Source organism: Carassius gibelio, chromosome A1 (assembly GCF_023724105.1).
Source record: "Carassius gibelio isolate Cgi1373 ecotype wild population from Czech Republic chromosome A1, carGib1.2-hapl.c, whole genome shotgun sequence".
Classification (NCBI taxonomy): Eukaryota; Metazoa; Chordata; class Actinopteri; order Cypriniformes; family Cyprinidae; genus Carassius; species Carassius gibelio.
This window is the reverse complement of record NC_068371.1, coordinates 35,512,220-35,527,129: the sequence shown is the minus strand read 5'-3', so window position 1 is coordinate 35,527,129 and position 14,910 is coordinate 35,512,220. Positions and strand designations below refer to the sequence as shown.

Sequence of the window (14,910 nt, the reverse complement as noted above, 5' to 3'; positions counted from 1 at the left end):
GTTTCTCATATTTACTTCAATTCTGATAGCATGTGAAGGAATAACTAATTGCTAATTTCAAAAGTGAAAGCGCCACTAGGTGGCTTCAACAACTAAACAATGCTTTCCCTGGCCTATTCATCCAAAACCAAATATAAATGAGAAATGTTTGTATTATTAATATTATTATTATTATTATTATTATTATATTAGCCTAAATTAAAAATGACTGAATTAGCTTTTTTATTCACATGAGGGGAGTGCATATTATTGTTGTTATTATTATATTAGGATAAATCTCATGCTGTACTCTATTTTAGGTAAAACTTTCATATTTTTCATTACATACAGATAAACGGAATTTACAGGGCAAGCGATCTCAGAGGATACAGACGAAGCAGAGTCAACTCTTTCACGTAAGCATGACTGCTGTGGTATTTCAAATTCATCATAAAGATGTCCTGGATGTTTTTAACACACTGGGGGTTAAAAATTATCATTTTTTATTATTATTATTTCCAGGAGTGGCTCCATTAAAGTAGACATGACTCTTATCTTTGAGAATTCTTCTATAGTCCCAAGCTCATTTGAAGTAGAAGCTATTCTTAACATGACCGCTCTGAATGGTACCATACCTCTGGACATCATACTTGAAACTATCAAAGCAGGTGAGTGTGTGACGTACAATGCACAAATTAGCATGACAATTAAATCATCCGAATTTCAAAGTTTCACGTGTGTTACACATTTTTTTATTACAGGGGAAATAGTAACTTCTACACCAGTGCCTGTCACAAATGTTGAATCTACCACCACGAAATACACATCGAGTACAAATGGTATTTTCCAACTAATACTATGTTACAGTGTTAAATTGTGTTTTACTTAATACTTTTAAATACATAATATAAGGTATTTATTATATAACACATAAATGTGTGTGTTGTATAATTGTGTACCACCCCCTGAGAACTCATCACCGTATATTCTTATCTTTTTGTTTTGTTTCTGTACTTCTTACCTTTTCAGAGTACACAAACACCACGTCTAGTGGCTTTCCATGGATGGTTCGCTGTTCACTTCTGACTATATATCCAGCCATAATTGTTTTATTAGCACAAACATTGTTGTAATTTTAAAGTGCACTGGTAAAGTTCACTAAAGAAACAAAATGAAAGGCAATATGTTTAATATAATATTTAAGCTGATTGTATTGGTGAGTAATGGACAAATGTTGTAGAAGTTTATTTTATGCAGAGACTGTAGTTTATGGAGAGACTAAAGACTATAGTTTTTTAGGACCATCAGCCTATAAAATAAAATGAATCTGAGAAGGACTAGTCATCAGGGATTTGTGCAATTTAACTGTTTCGAGTCAGATTAAAAAAAAAAATAATATATGCATAAATGCTGGTTTGGAACTCAAGTGTACAAAATGCTTAATTTCATTTGATTACCTATATTCCTATATTATTGTATCTGATCTGTCTATTATTTGTAATTAAAGTTAATGTATTCTGTTGTATTCTCTGCTTTCTACTTACAGTATAACCATGGTAACAGTAGTTAATTTTTTTTTTTTTTTTTTTTTGTCGTCTGAATCAATATTCTCGTTTACTAGAAATATCTTGTCTGAGCAGATGGAGTGTGTTCCTTTTCCCATTTACTTTTACTGGACCCAAGCTCATTGTACTTCACATTACACAGTTAAGAGATTAAAAACAAATTTGTAGCAGATAAATGATTAAAGTTTGGAATAGTCACTGTTGTACACTGGTAAAGTTCACTAAATAAAAAAAATTAAAGACAATATGTTTAACATCATATTTAAGCTGGTGAAGAATGGACAAATGTTGTAGAAGTTTATTTTATAAAGAGACTGTTTATGCAGAGAATATATTTTATGGCTATAGAGACTATAGTTTTTTCTTTAGGACCATCATCCTATTAAATATAATTAATCTGAGAAGGACTAATCATCGGGGATTTGTGCAATTTAATTGTCTATGTCAGATTTAATATATATATTATGTTGGTTTGGAACTCAAGTGTACAAAAATGCTTCCATTTGTTTATTAACATTATTTGGTTACCTATATTGCTATATTACTGCATCTAAACTGTGTATTCTCTGTTATTAAAGTTCATAAATTCATACACTTTGCTTTCTATATCTTGCATTTTTTTAAATGTCACCTGAATCAACATTATCTTGTTTACTAGAAGTATCTAGTCTGAGCAGATGGAGTGTGTTGAAAAACTCCTTTTACCATTTACTTTTACTGGACTCAAAAAGATCACAAACTGCTTGTACTTGACTTGAGAATAGGCTGAATCTCAGTTTCTTCATGTTGTCAAAAGTCAAAAAATGGATTAATCTAGATGCAGTCTTTATTTGTAAAGTTTTTGCAGCACGGAATTTACTAAACGAACAGGATTCCACCATTTTATTAAATATATACTTCATAAAACATAATAGAGAACATTTAGCAGAACATTTTCAATTTACTTAAAGATTAAATACATAGATTTCACATCTTCAGAATCTAATTAACACGTAGGTAAATAATAATAGTTTATGGTTCAATCCATTTTCAGAAGAGCAAAACAATCTCAATTTTAAATTACAACATAATAGCTCTATAGGTAACTTTCACTTATGCCATTCCTGTGTCATAAAGAAATGTTCAGATTTGGTTCCAATGAACCAATCCTCATTCTTTCTCCCACTCAGCGTACACATAAACAACATGCTTTTTGTAAACAAAAGAAACCAAAATACCAAGAAAAGACTAGTAAATGTCACAGCTAGATCATAACTTGGATTGTCTTGCTTTGTGACTTTCTGATTCTGAATGTGAAAAGATCAGAGATGCCACGTTCATTTTGTGTGTTTAGTGCATCACAGCTGACACCACGAGTGATGCTAGCGTCATCCACAAAGCAGTCAGCATACTAGCCAGGACCGGAGACCTGTTAACTGTAGTAATAAACAGAAACGAAATGTACATTAATCATTGAAACGTCTATTAAGTCCATTAAACAATGCCTTTTTGGATATTGTCCATAGTATTAGAGCCGCAGAACCCATCAAACTTAAAAAAAAAAAAAAAATAGTTATAAATCATTACAAGAAACTTGTATAAAAAAATTTATACTGACCAGTGTTTCCTGTTGAGTCTGTAACAGATAGTGAACTGACTGTGAATGTGAATGACCCATTTCTAGCACTTTCAACGATGAGGTTAACCAGTTCTGTCGCTGTAGGAGCTGTGCTAGTTTTGTTAAATCCCAATAGAGAATCTACAATAACAGAGCCACTCCTGAAAGGAAATAATGTTAAAATAGGGAATAAATGAATAAAACTGTAATGCAATTACTGGTCTGTTGACTTTCTAAGCAACTAACCAATTAACCACTCAAAACTATTTATCAATAAGCTGATAAATAAACATATAGAAAAATAAAAATGTGGTAATGCAACAGACAGAGCTTTAAACAGAGCATTCAATGTTTTTTGTTATGATAATAATAATTTTATGACTTTACCTGAATCGCCAAATTTTCATGTCAACATAGTTTGAAAAACGTTTCTTTAAAACTCCATCAAACTATAAGAAATGAATAAAACAGCAGAGATTTTAATTTTACAATGGTGAACCAGATAAACCTTAAAACTGTTTTCCAACTGAAGTATTACCATTAATCAAAGGAAAAATGAATTACCTGAGTAGTGATATTCTTTGCCAGAGTTACGGCTTGAGGAGAGCTGATATTTGATAGTTCATTGGTGAAGACCTCATTCATTTTAAAGGTCATATTGAACTCAGAACGACCGCTGTCTGCTGTCGTAGAGACTGTTGTCGGAGCTTGAATCGCAGAAAAAAATGGTAAGCAATTCAATAATACTCAATAGTCATTTCAAGTTTGCAATGAATCTCAAACACAAAGACAACATTTTGCACCTGCCACAATTTGTGTTTGTGTGTGTATGGTCAAACAAGACTACTTAGGCCTATGCCATTCCTTTAGGGTTGAAAAGGTAACAGACAAGTAAATAATAGGAAAAAAATGCTTCTTAAAATAAACACTGACCACTGGTTGGTGTGATATCGGCAACGCTGACGGATGTGTTATCAACTGTGAAATTCAAATTCCCAGAATTAACTGCTGAAATAAAGGTGTCTTTCACGTCTGTCATATTAGGAGCAGTGCCGGCTGTGGTGTTAAACTCAAGCACAGAATCAGTCACAACGGAGCCATTCCTGTGGGGAAAAAGCATGTTGAATAAATAACCATAATTCAGTCATAATTACCCAACAAACAGCTGAATGACCAAATGGAACAATCAAATGGTCAGTTGATCAACAAACGGATGAACCAAACAACTATTAAAGGAATAAATAATATTGCATTTATTCATTTATTTTGATGAAATTTAAACTGGGTGTTTGTGAATTATCATAAGTGAATGTAATTGTTTTACCTGAAGCTCCGAATAATCATGCGGAGAAAGTTTGGAAAACGTTTCTTGTAAATTGGAGTAAACTATAAAAGAAAAAAAAGAACAAATTATTTTATTTACATACAACACTGTCATTTCTGTTTTGCAGAATCAAATTTTGCCTCAAGAATTGTTGTGAATTCAAGTAGACTAATAAACAAATATTTAGCAATTTATACAACATATAAAAACATATATGACCAGTTTTATTTATTTGTAATATTGCCAATACACAGAAACACCATATCTAGTGCTATTGCAATCAATACGATGCCTCGTTGGGGAAAAAATACTACCGTGTTGGTGATCTCAAGTATCAACTGTTGGGTCTCGGGAGCATTCAGATCGGAGAACACTGGCTTGAAGGTTTGAGTAAGTCTGAACACTAAGTTAAGTGATGCAGTATTAGGAGCGGAAGAGACTGTTGCAGCTGGTGTAGAGACTGTTGTTGCTGGAGTCGTAGTTTGATTAAAACTTGAAGTTGTATTTGTAGTTTGATTCGTAGATGCAGTTTGACTTGATGTTGCATTTTGATTTGTAGATGCAGGCTGATTTGTAGTAGAGACTGTTGTCGGAGCTTGAATTGCAGAAAAAAATGGTAAGCAATTCAATAATACTCAATAGTCATTTCAAGTTTGCAATGAATCTCAAACACAAAGACAACATTTTGCACCTGCCACAATTTGTGTTTGTGTGTGTATGGTCAAACAAGACTACTTAGGCCTATGCCATTCCTTTAGGGTTGAAAAGGTAACAGACAAGTAAATAATAGGAAAAAAATGCTTCTTAAAATAAACACTGACCACTGGTTGGTGTGATATCGGCAACGCTGACGGATGTGTTATCAACTGTAAAATTCAAATTCCCAGAATTAACTGCTGAAATAAAGGTGTCTTTCACGTCTGTCACATTAGGAGTAGTGCTGGATGTGGTGTTAAACTCAAGCACAGAATCAGTCACAACGGAGCCACTCCTGTGGGGAAAAAGCATGTTGAATAAATAACCATAATTCAGTCATAATTACCCAACAAACAGCTGAATGACCAAATGGAACAATCAAATGGTCAGTTGATCAACAAACGGATGAACCAAACAACTATTAAAGGAATAAATAATATTGCATTTATTCATTTATTTTGATGAAATTTAAACTGGGTGTTTGTGAATTATCATAAGTGAATGTAATTGTTTTACCTGAAGCCCTGAATGATCATGCGGCGGAAGTTTTTAAAACGATTCCTGTAAATTGGAGTAAACTATAAAAGAAGAAGAAAAAAAGAACAAATTATTTTATTTACATACAACACTGTCATTTCTGTTTTGCAAAATCAAATTTTGCCTCAAGAATTGTCGTGAGTTCAGGTAGATTAATAAGCAATAATTTAGCAAATTATACAACATATAAAAACATAAACATATATGACCAGTTGTATTTATTTGTAATATTGCCAATACACAGAAACACCATATCTAGTGCTATTGCAATCAATACGATGCCTCGTTGGGGAAAAAATACTACCGTGTTGGTGATCTCAAGTATCAACTGTTGGGTCTCGGGAGCATTCAGATTGGAGAACACTGGCTTGAAGGTTTGAGTAAGTCTGAACACTAAGTTAAGTGATGCAGTATTAGGAGCGGAGGAGACTGTTGCAGCTGGAGTAGAGACTGTTGTTGCTGGAGTCGTAGTTTGATTAAAACTTGAAGTTGTATTTGGAGTCTGATTTGTAGATGCAGTTTGATTTGCAGTTGCATTTTGATTTGTAGATCCAGGCTGATTTGTAGATGCAGTTTGATTTGCAGTTGCATTTTGATTTGTAGATCCAGGCTGATTTGTAGATGCAGTTTGATTTGCAGTTGCATTTTGATTTGTAGATCCAGGCTGATTTGTAGATGCAGTTTGATTTGCAGTTGCATTTTGATTTGTAGATCCAGGCTGATTTGTAGTAGAGACTGTTGTCGGAGCTTGAATTGCAGAAAAAAATGGTAAGCAATTCAATAATACTCAATAGTCATTTCAAGTTTGCAATGAATCTCAAACACAAAGACAACATTTTGCACCTGCCACAATTTGTGTTTGTGTGTGTATGGTCAAACAAGACTACTTAGGCCTATGCCATTCCTTTAGGGTTGAAAAGGTAACAGACAAGTAAATAATAGGAAAAAAATGCTTCTTAAAATAAACACTGACCACTGGTTGGTTTGATATCAGCAACCCTGACGGATGTGTTATCAACTGTAAAATTCAAATTCCCAGAATTAACTGCTGAAATAAAGGTGTCTTTCACGTCTGTCACATTAGGAGCAGTGCCGGCTGTGGTGTTAAACTCAAGCACAGAATCAGTCACAACGGAGCCACTCCTGTGGGGAAAAAGCATGTTGAATAAATAACCATAATTCAGTCATAATTACCCAACAAACAGCTGAATGACCAAATGGAACAATCAAATGGTCAGTTGATCAACAAACGGATGAACCAAACAACTATTAAAGGAATAAATAATATTGCATTTATTCATTTATTTTGATGAAATTTAAACTGGGTGTTTGTGAATTATCATAAGTGAATGTAATTGTTTTACCTGAAGCCCTGAATGATCATCCGGTTTAAGTTTGGAAAACGTTTCTTGTAAATTGGAGTAAACTATAAAAGAAAAAAGAACAAATTATTTTATTTCCATACAACACTGTCATTTCTGTTTTGCAGAATCAAATTTTGCCTCAAGAATTGTTGTGAATTCAGGTAGACTAATAAACAAATATTTAGCAATTTATACAACATATAAAAACATATATGACCAGTTGTATTTATTTGTAATATTGCCAATACACAGAAACACCATATCTAGTGCTATTGCAATCAATACGATGCCTCGTTGGGGAAAAAATACTACCGTGTTGGTGATCTCAAGTATCAACTGTTGGGTCTCAGGAGCATTCAGATCGGAGAACACTGGCTTGAAGGTTTGAGTAAGACTGAACACTAAGTTAAGTGATGCAGTATTAGGAGCGGAGGAGACTGTTGCAGCTGGAGTAGAGACTGTTGTTGCTGGAGTCGTAGTTTGATTAAAACTTGAAGTTGTATTTGTAGTTTGATTCGTAGATGCAGGCTGATTTGTAGATGCAGTTAGATTCGTTGTTGCATTTTGATTTGAAGGTGCAGGCTGATTTGTAGATGCAGTTAGATTCGTTGTTGCATTTTGATTTGTAGATGCAGTTAGATTCGTTGTTGCATTTTGATTTGAAGGTGCAGGCTGATTTGTAGTTAGATTTCCTTTAATTTTGGGTAAAGGAAAAATGAGACACAGATCAACAAAAGTGTTACATAATCAATGTGTCATAATGAACATTAAGATAAATCTGTAAACACACACTGACCAGAAGTACTGTTGCTGATATCGGTAATGTTCTGAGCAGCATTTCCTGGTACAAGTAGGATTCCTGTTTAAAGTGAAATTAGGGAAATGAGACGTGGTAACAAAACAAAAAATAATAATAAAATCAAATCAAATATTTGTTACTTAGATTTTGGACATTAACGCTGAACTGCTAGTTTTGTAATTATGATAATACAGCTATCACTGTAGACTAAAGATATATCTTTATACAACTGGATTGTTGAGAAATTCACTTTTCAGAAAAGTATGAATAGAATGTTTGCCACTTTCTTTTCAGCAACTTTTTTTTTTTTACATATAGTTTCTGACCACAAAGTCATTTTGTAATTTCAATGCAATGAGGAACAATAACTATCACTACTTATTAAGAATAAGCAACACTACTTGGTTCTTACCAATGAGACAAAGTCCAGGTACTATAATCCTCCACTCCATGGCTATGTCCTTTTAGCAGTATGCCTAAAAATGAAAATTAAACATCTATGTATAATATAGCAAAGTTCAAAAAATCTAACACATTTCATAATATAACAGAATGATAATAATAATAATAATAATAATAATATATAATCCACATGGGTGGTACACTTGATATAAAAATCTCAAAAAGTATCAAGAGCTGCATAAGAATAAAATACAGTTAGATTGACCAAGTATTTAAAGATTTAATAAAACACGATAATAAATTATACACAACCCCTTAATGTTTGAATCATGATTTACCAAAAAAAGCACACACTTATTACATAATTGTTGCCATTTTAAATTAATTTATATAACATTTTATATCAAATTGATACAGAACAACTCGGGGGAAAATGTACTTACCCTTTGATTATTGCACCACAAAACACAATCCAGGTTAATCCTTATAGCAAGTTTCTGTCACCTCTAAAATCCCAGCAGACAGGTGAACTGATATTTAAAGCCAGACAGTTTTTTTTAATTTGAAGAACCAACCAATGAGATAAGAGATGCGAGTTTGCTGACAAACTTGAAAAACAACAATCGGAGTAAATTTATTTCCTGGTATGTCCGTGATGGTTCACGATGACAGTTCAACCAATTATGGCAAACTGAAAAATCACAGCTGAAAAAATTAGTTTTTACATCTTTCAATGCTTTGTGCCGTCGCTAGTAAAACTGTACATTATTCATGTAGAAATTTGTACTTGGATTAAAGTAAAACAAATAAAATAAATAAGTAACATTTTCCCCCCTAAAATAAAATTGGATACCCAATGTGTTTGCACAAAGCTTAAACCCAATATGTGTCTAATAGATATATTCTAGTCAATAGTACTTGTTGCTTTTAGACATTGCAATAACTGAATTAGCCAATCTGGTATGACCTAGATAATCTGAGAACCTTTACAGGCACAATGCAGTACTCAATAAATGATGTCACATTAGCCAGCTATCAAGCAAAAATTGGTTTTGTCTTGATAAAGTAATTAAAATGTGTGTTTTTCTCAAGGGATGGGGGTAATGTGTTAGCACTGGGAGAAATTCAAGTACATGATGAAAAGAGTGATATGCCTGAAATGTTCCTCTTGGACTGCTCATCCTTTAAAGCAACAAATACATATATACCGTATATGTATACTGACAGATATACATTTTTATTTTATTTAAAAAAAAAAGTAAATGCATTGATACCAGGCTGGGACGACAGCAATCTAAATTGTCTTTAGAAATAAAAGGTGTGATAACATAGGTGTGAACAGTTACTGATGCAGTTGCATTTCCAGTTCATGTGCAAAAACATGAGGAAACTATGTAACTGGATTTTCCAGCAAATGTAGTTCCTCATAACTTACAATTCTTGTTCCAAACCAAAGAACCAGAGCCAAGATTTGGTAAATGTCCTCCGCTGAAAAAAATCAACACTCAATGTGCTTATCATTTAACGCATTATAATCTATTCTTCATATGGTTGCTTAGCTGATGTGTTGTTAGTGTTGCATCTTTCATTTTATAAAATTTTTTGTTTGTTTGTTTTTTTTTTGTTTGTTTTTTAATTGCGACTTCCAGTAAACAGGAAAGAATGTTTCCCCATGCCAAAACTTTAACGTCACAGAATGGTCACCAGCTTAATAGCAGCCAGTTCATAAATTTCCCTGAGCAATCTGATCTTTTAATGTCATAAGACACAGCTTTTACACAGTTTCTTAAAAGCTTTCTGAAATGCTTTTGGCTCTCTTTTTGAAATGATATTTTCATTCATTAGCAACATCACTGATATATATATATATATATATATATATATATATATATATATATATATATATATATATATATATATATATTCATCCTATGGTTTTTAGACTTTCTATAATTTTTCTTTTTCTTTTTACAAGCCCTCCTAAATGAGGGATCGGACTTTAGGTCTGCTCTGCCCAGAAAACACAGCCTTGAGACTGTGATTAACTGATGCAAACATTGGCTCTGTAACATTTCTGACAGAGGTCTGACAGACCTGGCTAAAATGCTTCTAAGGACTGGGCAGTGGTATTGTATTATAAAGCAGGGTGCCATTGAAGGGCATATTACCATATTATTTTGTGTTTCTACAAGGCTGTTTAACCTGCTAGTTTGCACCTCCCTTTTGAAGAAAGAAAGATTCTTTAGATTTTTTTTTAAGTTTTTTAGATTTTTTAGATTTTTTTTAGATGTATCTTTTTTTATATAATCTTGAGAAAAATTGTTTAGAGCATCTTTAATATAAAAAATCATCATTGCCAAAAAGCCAAAAGCCCACTAAACCTGCTGCCTTAACCTGACTGTACACACTACTGTACGGATTCATTCAGAATAACTAAAACACTAACCAGTGCATAATCTAAAGCACCTTCAGCAGGCATTAATTATATAACACTTGTGCAATTAAGCCAAATACATGCTGAAAAGAATAATTTACTGCCATAGACGCGAGTCATTCTCTCCGCCATCTCTGATGAAATAGTCAGTGTTTCCTCTGCATTATGGAACTTTTTGCAGAAGTTTACAGGATTCAAATGTTCTCCTGGGTGGTGTGCTTTCTATTGTAATTTCTAATCCCCCAGACACTGACACATTGACTAATTACCAGCAACATGTCAGAAGTGCTGGTATGCACAAAAAAAGCACCAGTATGCTAAAGTACTGCATACTGGTGCATGCCGGCCCACTTCAAGTAAATTTAAATTAAAAATTTAAAGTACTGACTAAAAAAACACAACATGTTAGATTTACCGTAATTACAAGTTTCCGGCTAGAAAATTTTTTCGTCAGACTCATAATTAAAAGCTGGAAACCATTAATTTTAAGAAAGCTCTGGCAATTGTGATGCAATGCAAAAAAATGTCCAGAAAAAGACTCAGACAGCATTGAGAGTGTGAATGACTGTTAAAGCAAACTTTGGCTCTGTATCAGATGTGGCATTTAATACGAGCTTTGGGAAAGACCTGGCTGGAACACTTCTAAGGACTGGGTGTTACAAAGCAGGGTGCCATTGAGAGGCATATTACCATATCATTTTTGTATAACCTAGTTTCTTTAAGGCTGTTTAACCTGCTTAGTGTGCACCTCCCTTTTGAACAGAAACCCAGGATATGCTATAATCCAACTACAATGTACAGGCATAATTGTGGTTTCTGTTTAATGAAAAATGGGTGTCTTTATAAAAATAAAAAAGTCATACAGGAAAATCATATTAATTATAAAGTCATCTGGAATGTATACGATTGACACTGTATAACATATATGTCATTGTCCTGTTACAATGGGGTTAAAGCCATATGTTTGTGCATATAACAGTTCAAGTCCAATAGCTCTGAAACTCTGAATGAATTTCAAGAAACATTTTCTTGTTTCCCAGTCTCCTCTCGGAATACTTTTCACATTGCTCAAGAGTCTCGACAATTTGCCAACGCTCTTTATTTAGTTTGTCGTGTATCTATTTGTTTGTCGCCTCGATCCTCCTCACTCAACCTGTCCATCCACATTTCTCAGATTCCAGACATTTTCCCATGTTTGCCCTTGTTTTAAATGTCTCTCCGTCTAATCTTCAAGATGTCATATAATCTGAAAAGCATTTCATACAAATTTTCTACAAACATCTGATAATCATCTAACGATAAAGGTTGTTTATACAGAATTCTGTTCGAACTGATTGTGCCTGGTTATACCTTTTTTATTTTATTTTTTAATAACATATATAGAAGTGAATTACAAAATTTGAACATAAGTGGGTTTTTTGTTGTTGTTGTGATGTCATTAAATACAAAGGCACACATTAATCCATTTTGCCCTTATGAACACTGCCACAAAAACAGATAATTTTAGTCTGAGGACATGAACAGTTCGGAGTCATTATATAATGGACATGACATCAGCTGTCCATGAAAATCCATGATGCATGTCATAACATAGATGTAGGTGCAGGTGCAAAGTCCTATGTTAACTTCACTGGAACAGGAAAAAAGCTTCTTACTCGTCACAGAAGTCAATCAAAAAAGTTTAATCCAAACACAAAATTACAAAACTATACAAAATCCTGATGGCTCCTGTAGCCTTTCCTATGGTTTCACCTGTTAAACCTTTAACTGCTGTTACCTTGAACGTTTAAACAAGAGTTATTTTTTAATGACAGACGAAAACGGTAAGAAAACTGTTTCTCCCTTATTTCCTATACACGAACAACTACCCAGTTCAATCTTCCGCCCAAGTGGGCGTAACCATTAAAGAAACAGAACAGAAATTAGCCTGTACATCAGAAAACATAGGAAACAGTACTGAAATATATATATAAATATATATAAAATAAATACAGGAAAAAACAGAACTACCTCAGAAAGAAAGATACAAATATGATATATTCAGTTTATGCTTGAAATCAACACTCCAAGAAACAATACCATACAAATTATTGAAACGTAAAATTGGCTCTTACACACCAGCCCCTAATTGTCTTTGTGTTCAACGAAACAATTAACAACCTATTTATACTAAAGAGCCAAACAAATTACATAAAAGAAAGATACCAAATAGTTTCAACTGAATCTCCAATTTTTTTTTCTTCAATAAGATGTTAACCTGAATTTAGGTGATAAACCCATAACAGATAGGAGACTATAAATCTGCCTCTAAAAGTAAACAAAGCTTAGTAACAGGACGTAAAAGAATGTTTGTGCTTGTTTTCACTTGGGCCTGCCGCACAAGACCTTTGTTGTCTTTGAATGTTTGTAGCACACGTCCCATTACCCAAGAGTTTCGTGGTGCGGAATCATCAGCAACCAATACAACGTCCCCAGGCTTGAGATTTTGTACTAGGCTTTGCCACTTTTGTCTTTCTTGCAGGTCTGGTAAGTATTCTTTGATCCAGCGCTTCCAAAATATGTCAGCCATATACTGAACTTGGCGCCACCTACATCTGGAATACAGGTCTGCTTTGTCAAAAAACCCAGGAGACATGGACGGCTTTACTTTCAACAGCAGCAAATGATTTGGAGTAAGGGCCTCCAAATCGTTTGGGTCATTGGACACCTTAGTGATGGGACGACTATTGATTATTGCTTCCACCTCACATAAGAGCGTTTGAAGACTTTCTTCATCAAGAGACTGCTGTTTTACAATGGAGTTGAGAATTTTTCTGACAGTCCGTATTTGACGTTCCCACACTCCTCCATGGTGGGATGCAGTTGGAGCATTGAAAATCCACTGTACACCTTTTGCAAGCATTGTGGTTTGAATCCTGTCATTATTTAAACTTTGTATGGCCTTTTGCAACTCCCTTTCTGCCCCAATGAAATTTGTCCCATTGTCAGACCTGATTGTTTTAACCTGACCCCTTCTAGAAACAAATCTCCTTAGTGCATAAATGCACGAGTCCGTGTCCAAAGAGCTGGCAACCTCAATGTGAACAGCTCTTAACGTCAGGCAAGTAAAGATTACCCCATATCTTTTAATCAATGTCCTTCCTCTTTTGATTTCAAATGGGCCAAAATAATCAATGCCTACATTTGTGAATGGGGGTTCATCTGGCAAAAGCCTGTCACGGGGAAGGTCAGCCATGAATTGTTTGCCTGTAGTGCCGCGCTGGCGTTTACAAATTGTGCATTGAGATAGGATTTTTCTGATGGCCGTTTGTGCTTTTGGAATCCAGTATTTTTCCCGTAACTTTGACAACATGTGATTACGGCCGCTGTGACCCACATCTGCATGAATTGATCTTAAGATCAGATGTGAAACAGGATGGTCCTTTGCTAAAATAGCAGGATGCTTGGCCTCCTCAGGCATAGATGACCTGCTTAGTCTGCCACCTACTCTTAGAATTTTGTCTTGCAAAACTGGTGACAACTTGTAGAGAGCGCTGCTGTGTTTTACAGTTTTACTTTGCTGGAGGGCTTTGATTTCCTCTGGAAACATGATTGTTTGGCTGTAGCGAATGATCTCTTCCTCAGCTTTTTCAAGGTCACTTACAGTCAATGTAACCCCTGACAGCGAAGATTTGAAGTTTTGAAGTTCAGAATTCACTGCTAGATTGTCTCTTAGACTGTGGCACAGCTCATTTCTTTTTTCCATTAGTGTCTTCAGAGTGCTTTTAAACTTGAGGAACCATGCAATGGCTCTTTTCAAACGGTACCAATCGGAGTAGTGTGAAAAGAACTGAGAAGTATAGTCAGAATTGTCTGCACTCACTGCATTTACGCAGACTTCCTTAACTTCCAAATCATTAACAGATAACTTAAGGGTGTGACTAGGCATTTTTGGCCACTCTGATTCTGGCTTTGTCAGAAAGGATGGACCTGTGAGCCATGAATTTGCTTTAAGGAAAGCATCTACAGTAAGTCCTCTTGAGGCAATGTCGGCCGGGTTGGAAGAAGAATTCACATACCTCCATTGCGACGCCTTTGAGAGCTCTCTGATTGCAGTTACCCTGTTGGCCACAAATGTACGGAACCGTGTGCTTTCGTTGTTGAGATATTTCAGGACTGAAGTACTGTCTGTCCAAAATACAGATTCCTGAAGAATCAAGTCCAATTCAGATTT

At 34.4% G+C, this 14,910-nt stretch overlaps 1 protein-coding gene and 2 long non-coding RNA genes across 6 annotated transcripts; 2 read left to right on the top strand and 1 right to left on the bottom strand.

The window, feature by feature from the left end:
• The first annotated feature begins 330 nt into the window (after positions 1-330).
• Positions 331-2,116, top strand: LOC127946535 (uncharacterized). The gene is made up of 4 exons (XR_008151118.1): positions 331-395; positions 502-647; positions 741-818; positions 1,009-2,116. It is a non-coding gene; the product is annotated as an uncharacterized LOC127946535 (long non-coding RNA).
• A 265-nt stretch (positions 2,117-2,381) lies between these two features.
• On the bottom strand, positions 2,382-8,781 carry LOC128019025 (uncharacterized). 4 transcript variants are annotated; one of them, XM_052604976.1, is made up of 17 exons: positions 8,707-8,743; positions 8,274-8,337; positions 7,859-7,921; positions 7,725-7,754; positions 7,375-7,688; positions 7,063-7,124; positions 6,672-6,841; positions 6,003-6,445; positions 5,678-5,739; positions 5,287-5,456; positions 4,780-5,060; positions 4,466-4,527; positions 4,075-4,244; positions 3,706-3,848; positions 3,529-3,590; positions 3,142-3,302; positions 2,382-2,959 (listed from the first exon to the last, which is right to left on the bottom strand). In XM_052604976.1, exons 2-17 carry the CDS (start codon positions 8,311-8,313, stop codon positions 2,874-2,876), a joined length of 2,319 nt encoding a protein of 772 aa, XP_052460936.1. In that variant the 5' UTR covers positions 8,314-8,337; positions 8,707-8,743; the 3' UTR covers positions 2,382-2,873. The 4 variants fall into 4 exon arrangements, with proteins under 4 accessions (XP_052460936.1, XP_052460927.1, XP_052460945.1 ...); XM_052604967.1 differs by having other exon boundaries at positions 7,375-7,754; positions 8,707-8,781; XM_052604985.1 differs by lacking the exons at positions 4,075-4,244; positions 4,466-4,527; positions 4,780-5,060 and having other exon boundaries at positions 7,375-7,754; positions 8,707-8,744.
• On the top strand, positions 4,545-6,189 carry LOC128019046 (uncharacterized). The gene is made up of 2 exons (XR_008185049.1): positions 4,545-4,849; positions 6,073-6,189. It is a non-coding gene; the product is annotated as an uncharacterized LOC128019046 (long non-coding RNA).
• Positions 8,782-14,910: the final 6,129 nt, after the last annotated feature.